Source organism: Engystomops pustulosus, chromosome 2 (genome assembly GCF_040894005.1).
Source record: "Engystomops pustulosus chromosome 2, aEngPut4.maternal, whole genome shotgun sequence".
NCBI classification, from domain to species: domain Eukaryota; kingdom Metazoa; phylum Chordata; class Amphibia; order Anura; family Leptodactylidae; genus Engystomops; species Engystomops pustulosus.
Genome location: NC_092412.1, coordinates 218,107,086 through 218,130,787, shown reverse-complemented (window position 1 = coordinate 218,130,787; position 23,702 = coordinate 218,107,086). Strand labels below are relative to the sequence as shown.

At 41.7% G+C, this 23,702-nt stretch overlaps 1 protein-coding gene and 1 long non-coding RNA gene across 4 annotated transcripts; both read left to right on the top strand.

Moving 5' to 3' along the window:
• Positions 1-4,894: 4,894 nt before the first annotated feature.
• Positions 4,895-6,535, top strand: LOC140116733 (uncharacterized). The gene is made up of 3 exons (XR_011852942.1): positions 4,895-5,716; positions 5,994-6,128; positions 6,477-6,535. It is a non-coding gene; the product is annotated as an uncharacterized lncRNA (long non-coding RNA).
• Positions 6,536-10,201: 3,666 nt separating this feature from the next.
• On the top strand, positions 10,202-21,775 carry LYRM9 (LYR motif containing 9). Of its 3 annotated transcripts, none has more exons than XM_072138175.1 (4): positions 10,202-10,329; positions 13,056-13,197; positions 15,534-15,626; positions 18,108-21,775. In XM_072138175.1, the coding sequence occupies exons 2-4, from the start codon at positions 13,069-13,071 to the stop codon at positions 18,123-18,125; spliced, it is 240 nt and encodes a 79-aa protein (XP_071994276.1). In that variant the 5' UTR covers positions 10,202-10,329; positions 13,056-13,068; the 3' UTR covers positions 18,126-21,775. The 3 variants fall into 3 exon arrangements, with proteins under 3 accessions (XP_071994276.1, XP_071994278.1, XP_071994279.1); XM_072138177.1 differs by lacking the exon at positions 10,202-10,329 and adding an exon at positions 10,426-10,576; XM_072138178.1 differs by lacking the exon at positions 10,202-10,329 and adding an exon at positions 11,606-11,625.
• Positions 21,776-23,702: the final 1,927 nt, after the last annotated feature.

Below are 23,702 nucleotides of genomic sequence, written 5' to 3'. Positions count from 1 at the left end.
TAACTAAGTTTGGGTGTTTCCCTCTTCAAACAAAGGCTTAGTGCTCACTAGCACCACCTAGAGGAAGGTATCCAGGCAAGCACCTGGGAAGTTTCAGTATTTGCATGTAGCCAATAGTATCAGACTCCTTTGTGTGCTTACATCCAATAGTGTTACATTCCCTGGGTGAGAACACCAAATTATAGTTGGTGCTTTCCTGATTACACGCCTTATGTAAAGTGCCTTATGGTTTTCTATAAATGTCCGTCCCTCAATAAACGTATTAGTCTTGTTGCTAACTTCCTGCAAGGACAGGTCTTGTCTTTTCATTCAAGTTAGTCAATTCCAGCGCTGGACACAGACTCATTTAATTTGAAAGTCACCTTACAATGATTAGGGGTTTGAGCCCCAGATATAAATCTATAAGAATTGGCGTCTCCTGGCTGGCCATACTTTTATGGACATCTAACCATCGAGGTGACCTCCGCAAGAGTCCAGGCAGCCAGTGACCAGAACTGACAATGAGCGCTCGTCGGGGTAAGTCAAGTCTATTTTTGTCTACCTTGACTGTAGTTCTGTTTCACTGGCTGAAAGGGACTGGGTAAGGTCATCTCCTTGTGTGATATTATGTACTTTGCCTTAAATGTCCATATATAATAGTATGTTCACGATGATTTCGGCAAAGGATCACTTGTACGGTGACCGACAGAGACTGGACGTGACAATGTATGTTGTAGAAAAAGGTCTGCAGTGCCCTCTTGTGGATTGTTGAGATAGTTCAGAAAGTTTGTGATGGTGGAGATTTTTGGTCATGTAAGCGCGGATAGAATCTGGAAGTTTGCAGAGACAAATTCTGGCCAAATTTACGTATCGTTCCTTCGGGATTGATGCGGCCCCGTGATGCGGAAAGGACAGTAGAGACAAGAGGGACACTGACGGGAATTTTACAGTTGAGCGTTAACTCCTTGATTTCTGAAATATTGTGTGAAGGTCTCTAATTTGTACTTACTGATAGTTAGCGGGGTAGTCTGGAGCTGTATGTACGGAGGATATCTATAGCCCTTGAACAAAATCAGGTATTCCACAGATTCCACAAAATGGGTAGTGAGCAAAGTAAGACTGTAGCTGGACACTGCAGACCTAAAAAGGCAACTGACATAGTGTAACACAGGAAAGTTAAAGAGTGGGTAAAAGGAAGTTATGAGGTATTGAAGTTTTTGGGTATGTTAGATGATTCCCTGAGTGTGCAGAGGTAGGAGACAGCACTTGATGAGAATGGTGGCTGGCTCAAAGACAAAAGTGGCACACCCAGGCAGAAGGTTGTTTTGATGTAAGTAGAGAGTTAATGACAAAGGAAAGTGGATGGGGTTGAGACTGGAGACTTAGACCAGTGACTACGGACGGACCAGGGCAGAGGGACAGGAATCCTAGAGAGTGCTCATTAACCCCTTAAGGACGCAGCCTGTTTGCAGGTTAAGGCTCGCAACTTTTTTTTGAAATTTGACCAGTGTCTCTTCCTGTGGTAATAACTTTTGAACACTGTTACTTATCAAAGCGATTCTGAGATTGTTTTTTCCCCACATGTTGTACTTCATTTTAGTGGTAAATTTTGGCTGATAAGATTTGCGTTTATTTACAAAAAAAAAGAAAAAAATTATGAATTTTTAGAAAACTTTGCCATTTTCGAAATTCAAAATCACCGCGTTTTCAGGCAGATAGATTTACCACCTAAATAACTTGCAGAATAACATTTCCCATTTGTCTACTTTTCATTTTCATAATCTTTGAAATGTGTGGATAATTTATTTTGACGTCACGCGGCCTACAAATCGAATAGCGATTTTCCGTATTTTCGGAATTGACTATTTTGGGGATAAATACTGTTTGAAATCAAATTTTACATATTTAGCAACAAAACCCCCTAAATAACCAACCCATTTTCAAATCTGCACCCCTCAAACTATCAGAAACAGCATTTACAAAGATTGTTAACCCCTTGAGATCTTCATAGTAATTGAATCAAAATGGCGGTGAAATTTAGAATGGTCAAATTTTGTCGGTTATACGTTCATTTAGCCCTAAAATTTACACATTTCCAAAAGATAGAAAGAGAAAACTCCCCATACAATTTGTTCTACAATTTCTCCTGAGTGCAGCGACCCCCGACACGTGGCCGTTACTTGTGTTATGGGGGCACAGCGAGGCGCAGAAGGGAAGGAGCACCCTGCAGCTGCCAGGATTTTAGTTTTCTGGTTGCCCCCTTTTGAAGGCTATAAAATGTTCGCTTTTCCGTTATTTGGGCCATGTGACGGCATTTTTTTGCGGGACGAGATGCTTTTTCCAGTGTTACCATTTTGGGGTTGGTATCACCTATTGTTGAAAATTTTGGAACTTTTTTTTGAGGTCATGAGTAGAAAAGCATCAATTCTGTACTGGATTTTTTACTTTTTTTTTTTTTCGTGTTCACCGTATAGCCTAATAATCCTGTTATCTTTATTCTATGGGTCGATACGATTACGGGTATACCAGACATGAATATTTTTTCTTATGTTTTACTAAATTTGCCAAATAAAACCCTAATGTGGGGAAAAATCTATCATTTTTGCATCGCTGTCTTTCAAGTGGCATAACATTGTTACGTTTTTGGCTACAGAGCTGGTTGATGGCTTGTTTTTTGCGGGACATGTTGTTCTTTGCAACAATATCATTCTGGAGTACATATGTTTTGTTGATCACTTTTTATTGCATTTTTAGTGGGATATAATAGGTAAAAATCATAATTTTTGGCGGGTTTTTGACGTTTTTTTTTACGGCGTTCATCATATGGGTTCAATAGTTATTTAGTTTTATTCTACTGATTAATACGGACGCGGTGATACTATATATGTGGGGTTTGTGTTATGATTTAGACTTTTTTGAGCGTTATATGTCTCTTTATATGTTTTGGGGCTTATGGGCATTTTTAGTGATTTATAAAGTAATTTTTTATTGAAAAACATTATTTTGTACATTTTTTACATGATCCACCATGGGATATGAACAAGCAATCATCTGATTGCTTGTTCTTGATAATACTCTGCAATACTAATGTATTGCAGGGTATTATCAGTGCCAGCCTATGCAGATGCATAGGCTGACACTTTGCCTTTAAGCTGACGTCACAGACGCCATCTTAAAGGTAAACCCTCCAGGCTTCTCTGGGGTCCCGATCGGACCCCAGAGGAGCCAAAACAGCGATCGCCCCCCCCCCTGAAAACGGTGGCATGTTAAATGCTGCGATCGCGTTGACCACGGCATTTAACGGGTTAAACAACCGCGATCGGAGCCCACTCCGACCGCGGGTGTTAGCCGGGGATGTCAGCGGTAAATTGCTATGCAGCGCTGAACCGGCATCGGCTCTGCGCCGTAGCTGTACTGCGCTGAGCGCTAATCGTCGGAAGCTGCGCAGTACAGCTACGGCGCGGAGCGCTAAGGGGTTACAAAAAAAAAAAAAAAAATCTTTTGGAATGCAGAAGAGCACCCTCTTAGATTCCACCCCCGTATCTGGGGGTTAGAGAAGATGACACGCCCTACCATTTTTCAGTGGCGGCCATCTTAAGACAGTATATTCTTTTCAAGTCCCTGAAAGTTAATTGCCTATAACTCTATACTGTAGGCTGGTTCTAGGATAGCAGCAGCTTCACCCTTGAGGCATCCTGGCGGATGTTTGAAATAAATGCCGGCAGGTGAATATTTTCACCAATTTCAAACATTTGCTAAGGGTCTTGAGTGTGCAACGCTGTTTGTTTATTTTTATTTTTTTTATTTTTAAACTTATTTGATCTTGACAATTGCAGAAAAATTACTAGAAAAAGTGTTGCAATGTCTCTGGTACCTGCTTTCTGGAGTTGAAAGAGTTAATCAGGGGGAGATCTCTGTGCAGCTGGGCTTTGCTTTGTCTTATCTATGTCTGTGAGAAGTGGCCTTGAAGCACACAGAAAGCATCTGTGTTGAGTGGGAGAAACAGAGCTGACAATCTAAAAGACGTAAAGGAATTTGCTTGTGATAAGAATACAAAGAGACACACTCTAGGAAACCTAGATGGCCCCAACAGGGCGGGACAAGGGGGGTGGTAATGGACAAGGATGTCAGCAAGAATAGTCCCCCTCTTCTGAAAGCCCCCCCCCCAAATAGAGTTAGTGCCTTTCATTGTGGAACTCTTCACTGTTGGCAAATGTTTTCCTCTCTGTGCCCCTACATGAGGATTACCATTACCTATTTGCCTTTACCAGTGTAGTATTCCAGTATATCTGGGGGGTAAAACTCCCCCAGCCAGTACTCCATACTACACGGCCCTACAGGGAGTAGACTGGCAGACTAGCCCCTTACTGGATGGCCTCCTTTTCAGCCAGGATGCATTTATTGACCTTATGTGTTTTCTGTTCCAGAAGGGTTGCAAAGTTTCCGGAGATGAGCTCCAGTACTGCCAGGAGAAGGTGGTCTTCCTAGGCCACTGCTTCTCAGCCACAGATACCTGACAGAGGAAAGAAAGCTGGCAGTCCAGAATGTGCCCCTGCCCTGAGGCCCCAAGCCTCTTCACATGTTTCTAGGACTGGCCAGCTCCTGCAGCCTGGGATAAGGTCTGCTGCCTCCAGTCTGATGTTGCCCCTTGATAATTGAATTGCCTCTTCTCAATTTGCCCATAGTCAAGAGGCAATTGATGCATTTCATAGCCTTAAGCTGAGAAATCCTGTGTGCCCCAGCCCTAGGCACATCCCACAGGATAAAACTTATGTTTTATTTTGCACTGAGTATCTAGGTCACGCCACAGGTGTCGAGTCCAGGAACGTGGTGGCCTCCCCAGTGGTCCACTATTAGGCCCGGTTAGACTCATTCGTGAGGGGAGCCCCTCATGTGTCACTCAGTTACAGTGCAAACCCCACATACCTTGCACAGTGTCCTCACCCAAATACAGCCCAAGCATCTGAGCAAAGGGCAGACAGCTCAGACTCCAGTGTGCACTCCTGATCCCCCGTCACACTGATAAGGTGCACAGCTCTGAATCCTTCATTCTATCGCCAGTCTTCCAGGATTCAGAGAGGGGGGAGAGAAGGGTGATTAACCCAGATGTTGAGTTTTTTTCTCATAGATGGCTCCAGGTCTGCAGGAGAAGACAGACGGTTCTATGCTGGATATACAGTGGTCAGTGGCGCACATGAGGTAGTACAAGCAGAACCACTCCCTCCACACAGGTCAGCGCAGGAGGTGAAGTGATGGCACTCAGGGAAGCGCTACAGCTGGTGGAAGGTAAAAGGGCAAACATCTATACTCAAGGTATAGTTCTGGGATCTAAACACGACTATGAACCCATATGGAAGGCTAGAGATTTCCTCACCTCTGCAGGGACCCCCGTTAAGCATGGCACGCTGGTTATAGAGCTCATGGATGCTCTCTTACTGCCACAAGAGGTGGGAATAGTAAAAGTAAAAGCACACACAATTTGGTAACTCCACAAGCCAAAGGCAAGTATGTGGCCGACGGGATGGCGAAGGCAGCTGCACAGATGGAACCCAGAGACTGTCCTGAAGTCTCAGCTGTGAGTTCTGAGCTAAAAGTTTGATCCACAGGTGTTCCAGTCCCTGGTGGCCCGAGAGTCATCAGAAGTGAAGGGAGTGTGGAGGAAAGCTGGAGCCCAGATGCCTATGGGACCTGGATGCTGGGAGAGAGGGTGTGCCTGCCCAGAGCCCTGCACCCGACAGTAAGTCAAGTAACCTACAGACACATACACATCCAAAATGGCCATGCTAGTGCTCATAAACCATAAGTGGTTTGCCCGGGCATTACTACCCCTGTCACTAGAGTAGTGAAAGCCTTTATAGTCTGTACCCGCCACAACCCGGGTAAGGTGGAAAAGACCCCACAGAAGGTGACACTCAAGCCGCTGTATCCCTTCCAAAGACTGTAGATGGATTTTATCCAGCTACCAAAAAGTGGTACGTAGGAATACGTGATTGTGTGCACTGATCTCTTTCCAGGGTGGCCAGAAGCTTCTCCCATGACCAAGGCTACTGCCAGAGCTGCAGCCAAGAAGTTGGTGAGTGAGATTTTTCTGCAGGTTTGGACTTCCAGAGACCAAAGAGTCCGGTCGCAGAACCCACTTCACTGGACAGGTAAAGCCTTGTCCCTCCTGGGTGTAGAACACACCCCATATCCTTTCCAAGTTGGTGGTGCGTTTGAGATACTTTAAACGGCACTCTTAAGTTAGAGATACGGGAGGCCATGGAAGTAACAGGGAAACCATGGCGCGAGTGCTTTCCTGCTGCCCACCATACAGTTAGGAACACCCCCAACAGAAAGATGGGATTGTTCCCCTTTGAAGTATTTTTTTAGGCTATGCACCCAGACTAGGCCTCTACTTCCCATAGACCCTGCAGCTGATGGCAGGAAACCAGGTGGAACATGCCAGTTGAGCCAGGCCTTGGAAAAGGTCCGACAAGTGTTTTTGATTACTTTTTCAGATCCAGACAGAGACCTCAGGATGCATAACCTGAAGCCTGGAGACTACGTGGTGGTAAAGAGACACCAGAGAGAGAGTCTGTAGCCTTGCTATGACGGTCCTTTACAAGTCCTGCTGGCCAGTGCCACGTCTGTGAATCTAGAGGGAAGCCAGCACGCTTCCAAGCTCTCTATTGCAATTTTACTTATTCTTCTTGCTAGCTGGTATCTATAGGACTGACTGTATGCTCAGGGACACCCCAACCATGACTATCACTGTATCTATACGGGTGACCAGGATGCCCCCAGGGTAGGAGACTTTACCTACGGTTGGTGCAACAAGACAATGACCTTCTATAACACTGACAGCACAGGTAACCCTGTATTAGCAGTGTCTGATGTGTACAGGATTTGTGGGGATAGGAGAGTTAGGTCAGGCCTAGAGGCTGGGAAGGTGAGTATACGGTGATGAGATTTGTGCATTCCTTCCTCGTGATCCCCAGGGATAAGTTTGATCAGACACATAAAGTAAAGGTGGAGAATCCCAAAGGATTCTGGAGGTCTGAGAGGAGCACCTAGATGACAACGTTTATATAGATACAGTGGGAGCACCAAGGGGGGTCCCAGATGAGTACAAGGCCCACAATCAGATATGGGCAGGTCTAGAGTCCATTATTCCCCAGATAGCTATGAGTAAAGATGTTGGTTGGGTTAACTGGTTGTATTGTAATCAACAGAGATTTATGAATTATATCGGAGATGCTTCCCAGAACCGCACGGCTTTGGACATGATCCTTGCTGAGAAGGGAGGAGTCTGTAAGATGGTGGGAGTGGCTTGTCGCATGTACATCCAGGATGACATCGCCCCCTATGGATCCATTACCCATGCACTTGAAGAGATTGAAGGACTGTCCAGGGAACTCAAGAGAAACTCTGGGGTGGACACTTTGTCCTTCACTTTGTAGTTGGGGGATTGGAAGGGTTTCCTTTAAGTGGGGGTGATATTGGGGATTGTGATTTTGCTCTTGTCACTTATTACGTGTTGTGTGGTCCCCCTCATCAAGTCCACCATGTCCCAGATGGCCATCCAGGTGGTAAGAACCATGACAGGAGAAGTGCCAGTGTGGAGGATACTGCCTTGTTGAAGAACCAGCTTGTTAATAAACCCATAAACTATGGAAACACAATTATGTAATTTGAGTATGCAGGCCTGTAACCCCTGAGTGACTGGCCTCCAGGGGATCTGGTGAAGAGTTAACAAGTCCAGCAGGTAAGGGCTTAGCCTACCTGTGGGTATCTGGAGTTTGAGGAGGTCACTCTGGACAACAGTTACAGGCCATGCAAAGCTCAAAAGGGGGGAATTGTTAAAGATATTACACTGGACTCAGACGCCATCTTACGTATTGTCGGACATTTTAAAGATTCAGCATTATTTCACATAACTTTGTGTAGTGATAACTAAGTTTGGGTGTTTCCCTCTTAAAACAAAGGCTTAGTGCTCACTAGCACCACCTAGAGGAAGGTATCCAGGCAAGCACCTGGGAAGTTTCAGTATTTGCATGTAGCCAATAGTATCAGACTCCTTTGTGTGCTTACATCCAATAGTGTTACATTTCCTGGGTGAGAACACCCAATTATAGTTGCTGCTTTCCTGATTACACGCCTTATGTAAAGTGCCTTATGGTTTTCTATAAATGTCCGTCCCTCAATAAACTTATCAGTCTTGTTGCTAACTTCCTGCAAGGACAGGTCTTGTCTTTTCATTCAAGTTAGTCAATTCCAGCGCTGGACACAGACTCATTTAATTTGAAAGTCACCTTACAATGATTAGGGGTTTGAGCCCCAGATATAAATCTATAAGACTATCATCATCAAACTTGCTATATACTGCAATACAGTAGTATTGCAGTATAAAGTATGAGCAATTAGACCCTGTAGAGTTAAAGTACTTTAGAGGGTCTGAAATAATAGTAAAAAAAATATATAAAAATTTTTTTAAAAATCAACCTCACTAGACCTATAAAATAAATAAAACTGTAAAAATCATGCACGTTAGGTATCATCACCTCCCAAAATCATAAAAATATAAAAAAAGATTATTCCTGCTCGTGAACACTGTAACGGAGTAAAAGCCGAATTTTCAGCACAAAAAATGTGCTGAAAAACCCTGACTCAGCTAATACTCGGGTCTATGAAAAAAAACTCCCCTTTCCAACAACCCTCACAGGTCCTCTTCTGTCTTTAGCTCCAGCTCTGGCTCCGCTGTTGGCTATATTCTAGGGGGCAGGCACTGGCTATACACTAGGGGGCAGGTGCTTGCTGGCTATATACTGGGTAGACTGTGACTAATTCATTTTCCACCCTAGGCTTATAAGCGAGGCAATAGGTTTTCCCAGTTTTTTGTTTTCAAAATTAGGTGCTTCGGCTTACTTGAGTATATACAGTAATAAAACCTCTATAAATTTGGTATTTCTGTGATCATATCGACGCAAATAAAGAGCAAATGTCATTTGGATCGCAGAATGAATGAAAGCCGTAAAAACAGAGCCCACAAGAAAACGCAGCAAACCTGTTATTTTGTGGATTTCATAGCACTTGGAGCTTTTTTTCCAGCTTTTTAGGAAAAAAAAGTTGGAATATTAAATGGGGCCACTAAAAAGTACAACTTGTCCCGCAGATAACAAGCCCAGATACATCTCTGTAAACGTAAAAATAAAAAAGCTATCACTTCTTGAGTGAGGGGAGTAAAAAACAGAAACACAAAAACAAGTCCTGTAAGGGCTTTAAGCATTAGGATGTATAGCACTTGCCTGCTGCCTTGCAGCGCTGGGGTCCTGGGTTCAAATCCCACCCAGGTCAACATATGTAAAGAGTTTGTATGTTCTCTCCGTGTTTGCGTGGGTTTTCTCCGGGTCCTCCGTTTCCTCCCACACTCCAAAACATACTGTTAGGTTGTTTAGATTGTGAGCCCTATGGGGACAGGGAGAGATTTGTCATGCTTTGTGCAGAGCTGCGTAATCTGTGTGCGCTATATAAATAAAGAATTATTTAATTAAATTCCCCCCTGTGTGTGAAAAGTTGGGAGATATGCTTGTTTTTTGTGGAATCTATGTTCTACAAATTGACCCACTTTGTAATTTGATGCTTTCACTAATGGGGGAGATATATCATCAAGTTTCTGAGGTAAAACTGGTCTAGTTGACCATGGAAATCAATCAGAGCTCAGCTTTCATTTAATAAACAGCTGTTGGAAAGTGAAAGCTGCGCTCTGATTGGATGCCATGGGCAACTACAACAGTTCTGCTCTAAGAGACTTATGATAAATCTCCCCCCTTATTATTTGCAATGAAATATATAACTTAATAAAATGTTTGGGGGGAAAAAAAACACGTAAAATATTAATAAATATTTTGGAGCACACTAGGGAATTAATTTCTTAATGGTCATTTTGAGCTAATTAGAAAATGAACAAAAAATATATATGATACATTCCCCCCCAAAAAAAAGTTTCCACTTTTTGTAACGTTAACATTTGTCAATTTTTAACTAGCAACATGTGAAAAAATAGAAGTTATGGCCCTTAAACCAATATTTTTAAAATTTTGTCATGAAGGATTTTTTTTCCTATTTGAAATTTTTGTTTGTTTTAAACCCTTAATATAATACAGGTTTTTTAAAGCATAACTAGTTATTACGGGTTTTATTATGAAGTGAGATGCAAGGCAGGGTTTTTCTCCACCTGCAATGACACCAGTGTGCCACTAGGTGGAGTCACTCTGACATTTCCATCTATAAGACGGGTGAGATCACAGAAACAAGGAAGTATCGGTGTCCTCCTCTCCGGAAGGGAACGAGTCATCCTGACAGTGAGAGAAGGTGTGTACAGTACACTGCTTGTCACTACGAGGAAGAGCGCGTCATGTCATCTAATAATAGCGCTGATAATCGCCCTATTCTATAGCAGTGTGCACACTGTGACCTCAGTAGGTCATGTCATCTAATAATAGTACGCCCTCATCCACTACTACAGCCCCGTGCACACACTGCGGGCGCCGCTATCACGTGACCTACAAGCCTGCCGCCGTGACGTCACGCCGTGTGACGGGCTCTGCCGGCGTGCGGGGTATGTTCTCATTTAGTTTTAGGCTGAAATACATTTTTTTTGTTGTATAGTAAATTTGGCATAGACTTTAAAAAAGAAAAAAAAAATTTGGACACATTAAAAATTTATATAAATCTCATAGTGGGCTTTTTTGGCATATAAACACTACAGATTTTTTTTTAGCAAAAATTTGTCTAAATTATGTGCCCGCTGCTAGAATAACCCTATTCACACGAATACAGGGCGTTTTGTAACGCAGTTCACCAGCTGTGGAGGAAGGGGTTTCACCTAATTGCTTTGGGTTAACATTGAATTTATGTAAACTTAATATTAACACAATGCAAATAGACAAATCTCCTCTCCACTGCGGTTAATTACGTTAAATTACGTTTCAAGACGCAATGTAAACACCACGTGTGAACGCACCCAAATCCAATACACCCTTTAGACCAGGAAAACAGAGGACATGGTGTGGGGATTTATCATGGCTTATACACCTGAATATCTGCGTACAAGCAGTGACACTGGCGCAGAGCTGGAAATTGCGACTACTTCCCCCTCAACGCCATTTAGGAAGCGATGGTGGGGGAGCTCCTGCACATTAGCTATAGCCTGTGCCAGATATCTAAAACAGATATCTTCCCCACAGAGACTGGGGTGCTAGCATGCTGTATCATACAGCCTACGTAATGGGCGTCATTGAGGTGTTAAATACCAGCAGGTTCAACCTGCCCTGTTGTATTACATCATTGGCACACCGTAGTAATAGGCCCAGGACTGGGACTGGCTTGGTAGGCTGCCTGGTACAGCTGACAGCTGGTACTACTGACTGTCAGTAGAGGTTATGGCTGCTTTTAATCAGTCAGAGAGGCTACTACTAGGCAAAGATCAATATTGCAAATAATATGGCTGAGCCAGCTGAAACCTCATTACCTCATATCAGAATACCGCCACACCAGATTGTGACTGAATAATGCCGCCATACTGATACTGAATAACTCCTACCACACAACGATCAATATCACCACCGTACAGTGACCATATGATGCGATAACTGAGGTGTCCAGAGGGTAGCCGTCCTAGATGATAAACATTTGTCATGTGTCTAGTACACAGATTAACTTTTGATAACTTAAAGAGGACCTGTCACCCAAATAATCCCTCTAGGGTACGCTTACTAAAGTAAGCAGGTCCCTTGCTCTACCCCAGGTGTAGCCGTGTTAAATCGCTAGCTTTATCAAAATATACTCATAAACACTGCAGTGCATAGCCCTCCGAGCGCCGGACCAAGCTTATAGTGGTCCGGTATATTCATGAGGGGGTTGTCTGAGGATGCCATGACTGCAGCTTGAAGCCTGGGGAGCACATTGTACCACCCCCTCATGAATACACTGAACCACTGTAAGCTTGGTACAGTGTTCTGATGGCTATGTAGTGCAGTGTTTGCAGCTTTATCGATATGTTCCAAGCTAACGATTTAAGGACGCATTCACACGACCATATGGGGTACATACATACATCCGCAATTGGCAGCAATGGCTGCATGGAGCGATACGGTGCCACAAACGTGCAGCACCCTACTGCTCCATACACAGGCGAAAGATAGGACATGTTCTATCTTTCCCCTCATGCCTGGCCCGTATAGGTTCGTCTAAATGCAGCTAAACACTGCTACTACTGGGGTAGGGCCTAGAGCAGTGATGGCGAACCTTTTAGAGATCGAGTGCCCAAACTACAACCAAAATCCACTTATTTACCAGGGAGTGCCAACATGGCATTTCAAGCTTTCTTAAGGCGACCAATACAGTTGAAAAAAGGTGGGCAAATAAGTTCAGACCATCATTGTAGCCTCTCTCCAGGAAGAATGGTGGGTCAGCAGGATGACCTCTAAAGGCAATGCAGTTCTGTCAACACCTTCTCACTTTTTCAATCAGCCAATCAGCATCCCTTAAGTTGATTTGGTGGACTTGGTCCTGTTTGGCGAAATTGGAGTGATGGCCTGAGTGCCCACAGAAAGGGCTCTGAGTGTCACTTCTGGCACCCGTGCCATAGGTTCGCCACTACTGGCCTAGAGGGATTTTTTGGGTGACAGGTCCTCTTTAACTTAAATTTCTGAAAAAAAAACATAAAAATATCTACCAATCATACTTCCCCTAAACTAGCGCTGGTCACTATGATGGTGGTCACTATGATTGGTAGTAGCTACACCCGGGTACTACAGCTCAGGACATGTGATAACTGAGATAACCAGACTATTATACAGTCTGAGGTTCTGTGCCTCTGCTACACTGTGTTGCTGGTCCTGGTTCACTGTAGGAAATCCACTGATTTGTGGGGGTGCAGAACCTAAATTATCTGTTGTTGGTCTGAAAGGATTGGGTGTTTATTATATTTATTTTGTAGAGAATCAAGGTACAGCTGAACATACCTCTCCTATTTGCATCTCTACTACACTGTTACACTATAAACTACATTAATGTGATACCTTGTACATCCCCAGGTACATTCATCCGATGATGGTTCCTTTACCTGGTGCAGAACTAGTACATAAACCTGTACAGTTGTATCGGTATCTTCTTCGTTGTTGCAAACAACTTCCGAATGAGAATCTTCAACACCATTATAAGCACACAGTACGTCAGGTGAGTTGTATAGTATATACAGCCTGCTCATCTAATAGTAAAAAGGCAAATGTATTTACATTGATCTTAGCAATAAGTTTATTCTGCTAGTGTTCCACCAAATGGGGAGATTTCTAGAGGGCTTGTACATCAGTTTTATTGTTGTACAAGCTCTGAAAACAGAAAAAATTAGAACGTTCAACAAAAACGACACGTTCTATGTCAATCCAGACAATAGGTTCACCAACCACAGCAGATAGGAGAGGAAGAGGTGAAAGGTATATAAAATATAAGTTTTATTCAATCCGTACAATTAAAAAAAAAATAGACAGCTACTAATATGATGATAACCATAACATTACAAAAATACATAGAACAAAAGTCCCACAAATTGGGCAATAAGTGCTGAGACCCCCACAGATCCCTAAAACGAGGACGCTCAGCAATTCCCTTCAGCTCCATAGAGATTAATGGAGTAGAACATCGGACCCCTCGTTTTAATGATTTGTTGGGGTCTAAGCACTAAGACCCCAATGCTCAGCAAGATAGGCCCTATCCTGTGGATAGGACCTAACTTTCTTTGTGGGAAAACCCCTTTAAGTTTAACTGTAAATTTACCCAACTGATTTGAGGTAAATCTTATCTTTCAATAAGTCTTCACACAGGGATTTATAGATAATAGAGAAGATACAAGATTGAATCATTTATCAATTGTAGGTCCTGTTTGATAATTTGTAAAGCAGTTTGCCAATGTAGCCTTGTGTACATTGGGAAAACCAAGCTCGAACTAAGAAGGACAATTGGTGGCATCAGAAATAATAGAGACACTCCAATAGGCGGTCATATGAATCGTCACCATAATGGTGCCTTGAGGGCCATACGTTTTATGGGAATTGAATATCTTCAATTGCAACACACGAGAATACCCACCCGCTGGACTTTATAGACCGCGCTCGTTTGATGCAGTCTATCGGTCTGGGCACACCCAATGATGTGGTGTATCCCTGGACTCATCCCTTCCCTATGTCGACCCTAAGTACTGTACTATGATTGACCTGCCACCACTATGAGGGGCAGGTAACATTGGGGCAGCGGCCATTTTAAACCCTGTAGCGTGTTATCCACACTGCACCACCAGTTCTATACACCACTGTGTGGGTACTTGGACCACTGTCCCTACCCCCCTGACGACCAGCATGATTCATCATGTTGTAACCGTTTGTTTACATGCTCTGAGGAAGGTTCCCCCTATGTGTGGACCTGGAAACGCATTGGGATACTTTCCTCTATCTGGCCTTATATAGGGCGTTCTAGGGTCCTTTAGACATTTGTAGGGACTCGTTGGGACTGCCCTTGTAAGGGAAGGAGTTATATTTCTGGGATGAAGGGAGAGCACAGCTGTAGGGATTTATAGGTGCAATGTTGCTATTCTACTCCTGGCCAGATATCTCTAACTTGCTCTCATCCAAAGCCCCGTTGTGTCTCCTGCCCGGAGAAGACTGGTAAGACTGACCAATTTTATCATTTGCACAGTGTGTATTGTGCACTTATTGCCCAATTTGTTTGACTTTTTGCATGTCGCTCTATGTATATTTGTAATGTTATGGTTATCATCATATTAGTAGCTGTCTATCTTTTTTAATCGTACGGATTGAATAATCTGTACAAGCTCTGAAGTAATCACAATTACTACTGAACCAACAGCAGATGAGATTATTCCCATATTCACGACATCTCCATGCCAAGTCGGCTCGGTGGGGCGAGAAGATAGGCTTGGCCGGTGGCAGAGTGGTCTGAGATGGGGTGTTGCTTCCCCACACCTGAACACTAGCTATAGCCTTCAGGACTGATATTTTACAGACTATAACAGGAACTGGCATGGAATTGTTCACCAGTGCAGTCACCCACCAGATACATCAGGAGGCTGGAAGATCAGGGACATCATTATCGAATAATTAATGTGTTACTCTAATGAGAATTTGTGTTTATCTAAATTATACTTTTGGCAACATCTTTCTATCAGTTCATTGATCTCATTTTAGATTTTAGAGGATTGGTCAGGTTAGATTGATTAATAGATCTGGCATAGTTGCATTTGAATGGAAAACATGATTCTTTAAGGTACATACTTTGGGGTTTGTTTCCCCCTTTACTCTGCTAAGCCAATTCCCCACCCTTTAATGTTTTTAAAAGTGGAATAGAAATCCTACATGGGGCCATTAAAGGTTGTGTTCCCTCTCACTTCATGATCTGTCTCTTTGGTATGTACTTCCTTGCTATAATGCTAATTTGAATAGATCTTTATAATGCTTGTTAAGTTATATTGATTTGCTATGGTTTGCTATGTTTTCCAAAAGAGCTTCCGGGTTCACGCAGATGAAGATGACTCGGAGAGAATAAGACAAATTATAAAGAGAGCAATAGAGGATGCCGACTGGGTGATGAATAAGGCAAGTATGACAAAACACAACATTCAATCTTAGGCTACATTCACACGACCATAGGGGGGGGGGGGGGCGTATGTACGGCTGCAATACAACGGCAATGGGCGCAAAGAGCAATATGGTGTTCTATCTTTCCTCCCGTGTTACGGCGCCTTGCATGGCTATGGAGAGGGGAGGGGTCACCACTCCTCCTCTTCATCACGGTGAACGTATGCCCGGCAGTCATACGTTCGTATGAATGTAGCCTGAGGCCGACCTCACATTAGTGTGTTTTATCAGGCAGACACTGCGTGTTCTTGTCAAAAAGACTGACCTGATCGCTGAGGAACAGAGGAGAACTCAGAATGTGAGTTCAGTTCCGTTACTCAGTGTATGGGCCGTTAAACATATCTCTGTGCCAGGTGTTTAGCTAGGAGAGGAAGGGCCCCTTAGCAGACTTCTGAATGGGGGATTTTGCGCATCGGCATTGGTTTCATGCGACAGAAATGGGGGGATGGGCCGTCGGACGTTCCGATGGATTCGGACAAACCGCGGGATTTAACTTTGAATTTGTGACGCAAAATCAAGCACTTGCATGCACCGAGAAGAAAAGGGTGAACCTGATCAGGGAAGTGACAGATGGAGGATATATAGCAATAAAATTCAATATAACCCCTCTCCATAGCCGGTAAGGCTTTGCTGCATATTGCTAGCACCGATTGCGGGTGTTTTCCCGTCTGCAATTTTGGCGCCATCTTGGCGCGGAATGACGCTCCCCGTGATGGCATGACAGCCTTGGGACTGACGAAGACCCGAGGCTTCTTCGTGTTAACCCATTCATTACAGTGTGCTTATTGCACATTGTAATGAATGAGGAGGAAAATCCCCATATACTGCCATACTGTAGTATGGCAGTATATGATAGGATCGATCAGAAAACCTAGGGTGAAAGTACCCTAGGGAGTCTGAAAAATAGTAAAAGTAAAAATAAAAAAAAAGTAAAAAAAAAAATTATAATAAAAAAACCTAAAAATTAAAATCACCCCCCTTTCCCTAGAACTGATATAAATATTAATAAACAGCAAAAATCATAAACACATTGCCGCCACACTGCCGCGTCTGAAAATGCACGATGTATCAAAATATAATACGTTTTTCACTGCGTTTAACAGAAAATGGTACTTTTTTGCCATTTTGAAAAAGATAAAAAAAATTCTCTAAAAAGTGATCAAAAGTTTGCACAGACTTAAAAATTATAGCAATGAAAACGCCATCAAAAGTCACAAAAAATGACACCACCCACAGCTCCGTACACCAAAGAATAAAAAAGTTATTGGCACCAGAAGCTGGCAAAATAAAAAAAAAAATTGTACAGGAGGTTTTAATTTTTGTAAATGTATGAAAACATTATAAAACCTATACAAATTTGGTATCACCGTAATCGTACCGACCCAAAGAATAAAGTAGACATGTCATTTGTGGCGCACAGTGAAAGCTGTAAAATCCAAGCCCACAAGAAAACGTCGCAAATGCGTTTTGTCACCATTTTCACTGCTTTTGGAATTTTTTTCCTGCTTCCCAGTACACAGCATGGAATATTAAATACCGCCACTATGAAGTGCAAATTGTTACGCAGAAAATAAGCCGTCCCAGAGCTCTTTATGTGGAAAAAGAAAAAAGTTATAGATTTTTGAAGGTGGTGAGTGAAAAATGGAAGTGAAAAAACTGAAAAGGGCCAGGTCATTAAGGGGTTAAAGCCATTTGCCTGGGGACTTGCCCTGATCGCCACTGAAAAGTGTTCTGGAATGAGCGTATTTTGCATGTAAATAATATAAACACCTGATGCTCTTTGCTGATCACACGGTTTCAGAGATGGCAGATGTGATGGGGCCAAACCTCTTCCTGGATGAATTGGGTGTCAAACACATTTGAATGAGAATCAGTATTTGTCTCCCTTTAAGTACCACACCTAGTCTTTAAAACGGCTGAAAATAAAATAAAAACCCAGCCCTAAACATGTTGACTTATTGGGTGTTCAGTTCCTGAGACCAGAGGAACATATTGTGCAGTTTAGATGCTACAACTGGCTTTACGTAAAACGGGAAAAACCCAGGAACTTCCCGCAGGTTCACGATTATATTTATGTTGTTAATGATGTCATTTTCCATAGCTCCATGCGTTATGTTATTTTTTCTTTTTCCCACTTAAAAAAAAGGATCTGACTGAAAATTTTCAATTAGAAAGTGAAAATAATAGTGAGGATAATAATATTATCATTCACTACAACTTCATTCATATGAGGTACACAAAATCCCTGTTCTCTTCATTAGTGTAGGTTCCAGAGATCATATATCCACAATCACACAGCCATTACCCATCCTGTGGGTGAAGGATAACCTCTAGTTATTGGAATACTCTTACACTGACTTTTGTTAATGATTGTATATGATGAAAATGTTATTAATTGATATTGACTTTACATAAAATTTCACTGTGTATTTTTTACAGTATAAAAAACAAGTTTAACAGAATATAAAGGCACCTAAAGACTTCTACAGACTGAAAGAGCAACTTACAAACTCATTATTACATGCATTGCTACCAAAGAAAATCATTGGCACCTACCCTAACAGGAAACCTCTTCTCATATGTTCCATGTGCTTTGTACAAGAAATATTTATTAAAACAGTAAAATATATATAAATATTATCTATACAAATTTTAACATGCTCATTATTTTTTTTGTGCTGAACTGATGATATTCACAGGAAAATGCCTTATACTCCATAGTAAAGTAATTGTTACATTATGAAAGTATTGGCTTTGTGTGCTCATTTTGTAAAATATACAGTTTCTGGAATGAATTTGGAATAGCCTTGTAAGGCAGCCTTCTTGTAATCAAGTATGACTTTCAAGAATCCTAATGCGAGATTAAAGCCAAACCAGTACATCTATTCCAGAAGGAACATGCAGGCGGTTCCCTACTTAAGGACACCCGACTTACAGACGACGCCTAGTTATAGACGGACCCCTCTGCCCACTGTGACCTCTGGTGAAGCTCTCTGTATGTTACTATAGTCCCAGGCTGCAATGATAAGTTGTAAGGATTCTGTAATGAAGTTTTATTGATAATTCTTGTTCCCATTACAGCAAAAAATTTTAAGACTCCAATTGTCACTGGGACAAAAATTTTTTTGGGGGGGATACAATTATAAAATATACAGTTACGACTTAGATACAAATTCAACTTAAGTACAAACCCAAGGAACCTATCTTGTACGTAACCCGAGGACTGCATGTATTCCCAACTGCAGACAGCACTGTTTCGATGTCTTTGTATCTCGTGCAGTGTAAAGAACCGGTTTTTGTGTGCACTCTTTTTTAAGATCAATGATAACATTGATTAAATACTGCTATTTAATGAGAGCTTGTAAAGGTAAGATTCCTGTTGTTAATATTCTGACACAAGCCAAGTATTTATATTAATGTCTAACTAAAAGGTCGTATTTATTCTCTGGAAGAAGTATTGAGTCATCCGCTTGTAAAAACTAGTTGGGGAAGTAGTTAGAGCCAAAATACTTTATCATTATATATATGAGAATTTCCAAAAATAAGTGCACCCTCTTTGAACTCCATGGTGTTACGTATTGGGACATATTAAAAATACATAGGGGCACATTTACTTACCCGTCCCGTTGGCGTCGCCGATTTGGAATGTCCGAGGAGGATTTGGAGCTCCCGCAATTCACTAAGATTGTGCGTCCAATTTCCTGCATGCGTTGCTTCCCCGCTCAGGTCCGCCGGAGTTCACCTTCTTCTTCCCGGTGCATGTGAGTGCTGATCTTGAGACACAATTTCATTTTAAAATTCTGCAGTTTGTCCGAATCAGTTGGGTTGTCCGACAGCCACGTCCCCGATTTGTGGCGCATGAAAGCCGGCACCAATGCGCCACAATCCGGGGCAATTCAGTGCAAAACTCAAAAATTCGAGAAACCTGACGGAAATGCGTCCAGCGGACCCTTAGTAGATGTGCCCCATAGGGTCCTTAGAGCGTCTTGAAATAGGCAAACAACAAATTCCATATAGTCCTAAACTATTTTTTTTTCCAAAAAGCCCCTCGGCACGTTCCCTATCACCTCTGGTTGCTTTAAGTTCTGCTCATGTGCAGTAACCCCTCCAGGCTACTTCGGTATGGAATAGCCTTTGCTCCCATAGCCCAGAGAGGATACCCCAGTAGCCTTTGCCAAAACTTTGCATATAAGGTACAAAAAAGTTTAGGGCTTAGGCTGTTAGTAGAAACCTACTATCAGATATACATTAATAGGTAGATCCCTGATGGTAGGGTTAGGTTAAAACAGTATTACAGATGTGATCTGTTACATTTGAAGGTGGAGGTGTGAACTGTGGCATATTAAGGGTAATGTTAAAAAAAATATATTTATTCAACCCTATGACCCACACATAGATCAGTGAAGTGGTGACATTATAATGAGTTTCTTGGTGTACAAGAATTTTTGGCTTTCATAGTAGGATAGTATGAATGTGTGTACTGCAGCTTTCATATTTTTATGAGCCATTATTACCCTAATAAGATGTATATATTAGATAAGTTCCCGTCTAAAGTATAATGTCTAGTTATGTGAAAATTCATTATTTCTTGGATTGTTATATACCCTATTCAGTATTATTATTACCTATATTTCATTATTAATATTCTATGAGTTTGTATGATTTTTATATATTTAGTATTTCCTTAATTGTCATTGTTGCTTTTGTTATGTAGGCTACAAGTGTTTTCTCTACTGATGAACCAATCATAGATGTGTCATACTAGTGTGTAATATGTGTGTGAATAATATGATTTGATCGTAGCAGTGTTAGGTTTGGTGAAGGCTGAGAAGAAATTACATATGAGGCATTATCCCAACCCTGGTGTCTTTGCAAACATGGAATATGGGTTTTATTCTGTATACTATTAACTGTTTGACTCAATGTAAAAAAAAAGCACCACTAGGTGGCATTATGTCATAGTATTATCATTTCTTACACTTTCTTCTTAGTAGTTGGTTACGGGCAGCCTTAACTTTATTTTGTTTCATTGATTTTAATACCTTTTCTTGTATACATTGCTCCATCTTATTTTATAACACTACACGTATATAATGGGAAGTGCTGCATTTGAGGCACTTAAAGGACATATACCACCATGTTCAAGAATTGTAAGCCAAGCACACTGACATACTGACATGTGCCCCCTCTTACAGGATCTGCTTTAAGCATCCTATGCCCTTGTTTTTAAGAAAAAAAAGGCTTTTAAAACTATGCAATAAGCCTGGGGGGCTCCAGGCTCCGTTAACATATATCCAGCCTATAGCCTCTTGGGCTTATTTGCATATTTTTAAAAGCCCTTTTTTGTAAAATCCAGGACATACGTAAAGAAAAGAAGAGCAGATTCTGCCAGAGAGGGCATACACTAGTACAGTGGTGGCGAAACTATTGCACGGGTGCCAGAGGTGACACTCAGAGCCCTCTATTTGGGCACCCTTGTCATCACCCCAGGGTAGAATTTGCCAGACAGGACTCAAGGCCTCTTACAGTCTCTGGCAGCCCATGATCCTAGAACGAGCTACAATGATAATCTAAACTTCTTCTGCTTCTTTCTACTGAATTGGTGTCCTCAGGTGCCTATACAATTTAAACCTGTGACACAGCAGGGAGTAATAGGTTACTGCTTGAATTGTCGGATTGGCACTTTGCAAAAATATGTGGGTTTTGGTTGTATTTTAGGCACTCAGTGTCCTCAAAGGTTTGCCATCACTGCACTAGTATGTCAGTTTGCTTGATTTACAATGTTAAAGGACAGATAAATGTCCTATAATATTTTTATAAACAATAAGTAAATTTATAAGTAAAGAATACCCATTTTTTTGCCTTTGAATTAAAAGTGTTGAGTTTTCCAGAAATGCACACACCTTTACCTTGACAATGTCACTTCTTCCCTGCTATACGTAGCTATGCTAGGAAATAAGGCAGGTGCACAGTACTGTACCGTCTGTGTGTTGGACAATTGCCTTAGGTTCAGATATATAATAATTATGTACCTTATTTGTCCAATATATGTTTAAATTATTGGTTTAGAACTGTGATCTATGCGATTAATAAAAATTAAAAATCTTTATAGTGGTTCTGCAAGTGTTTATGATATTCCGGTAAAGCTATTCCTTTGAAATGTGTGAACTCAGCAATAAATCTAGGCTTAAAAATAAATTATAGCTGCATTTAAAGAGGACCTGTCACCAGATTTTGACTCCCCTGAGTAACAATGCCCCCAACCTTTTTTGCCCTGGGACCAGCTGTGAGTATAAGCTGTGCTCTATTGCCAGTCTTGGTTAACCGTCTGTTGTACCTTATTGTCAATAAATTGTTCATATTCCTTTTTGAGAGATTTAAGTTAAGATTCCTATTTGAAGGGGAGTTAAAATAATCCATGAGCTTGATTCATTGCTTCCCTTAGTTGAGTCTCTTTTTTTTCTGGAAAGACTTCCTACAGAAGCCAATTTCCCTCTGCCACCATAAACGCATATGTACTTTTTGAACATCCCAAACAAACTGAGTCTGCGTGAAGTCAATATTATCTTCCCAAAACATTATCATCTGCATTTTGGCTTCATCACTGACCAACACCATTAACCAATGTGGATTCAATCTAGGAGGTCTTCTCAGACCTTCCACCTTCATTACCAGATTTAAAACAATCAATGAATGGTCTGAGAAGCTTGCTATCTCATATTTTATGGCCCTAACACAAGCTAATGGGGCTTATTTACTAAGAGTCACAGATCACACTTTCGTTGAACTGTCCGCCGTTTTCGGGATTTGCGCAGCTTTGAGAGGTATTTAACAGATGTCTGTGCTGGGAAGAAGGTGATGGTTATGTTATATAGAATTGTTTCCCCAAAATTCCTTCCTCATGCAATCCCTTCCCTTCCTTGGTTGAACTTCATGGACAAGTGTCTTTTTTCAACCATATATACTATGAACTCCGGCGGACCTCAACCTGACACATGCAGGATATCGGGTGCACAATCTTAGTAAATCGCAACACAGTGGGGGCAATGCACTTTCTGGGAACTCCGCGGACTGAGCAAGTAAATGTGCCCCAATGCGTTTTCATTAGCCAAAATCATATCAATACGAGACATGGAACCAAAGGAGCTTGAAAAGCATGAGAATGCCTTCTTTTTACCATATTTTGCTCTCCACACATCCCAAAACCCAACCCCCATGCAGAAAGAGGGGTATTAAATCTTTGGCTTACTTTTATTCCTCCAACCATTGTAATTCTATCTTGAGTGGGATTCATTACGCAATTGTAGTCTCCAAATGACCGCACAGGACAGTTATTTCCCTGTTCTACAAATTTTAATAAATCTTTCAGATCCTGCAAGGAAAACGATGGTGGGATATACAGAAAAGCTCAAATACAAACTACCCAATATAATTTATTGGTTATGAATGTAGAAAATACTGAATGAAATTCTATAGCTGACCATTTTTTCCTAACCAATTTAATTGAATCCCTGAATAGTAGATGTCTCTGAATAGTGTCAAATTTTGCACATTGCACATTCTTCCAATCTCAGCCATTCCCTGGACATTCCAAGTAATTACAGACACCATTTCAAGTACTAAGTATGGGAGGGTGAGAGGGAAGAGAATATGTATAATCAACATTTATTGTGGAAAACAAAACAATACAAGCAAATGATGGCAAAGCGAGACTGATCACGCAGGATCAGGAACATCATAGAATGAACATTCATTGGAACATGGGGATCAGAGACATAGCATAATTATTGAGTATAAAGCCCCAAATACCATCTCGTACAAAGAAGCAATTCTAGTAAATGAGACATTAACAAAGGGATAAACATAACAAGGGAACAGACATTAGTTAGGGGTGACAGTGGGGGGGGGGGACGCAGGGGGAATATGAGTCCCATAAGGCTCACTAATAAGGTCAGGAAGGACAATGGAGCGTTCTATGGCAGAAACAAGTCCTGAAATTCCGGGGAGCTTATGAAAGTTTCCCAAGGGGCCCAC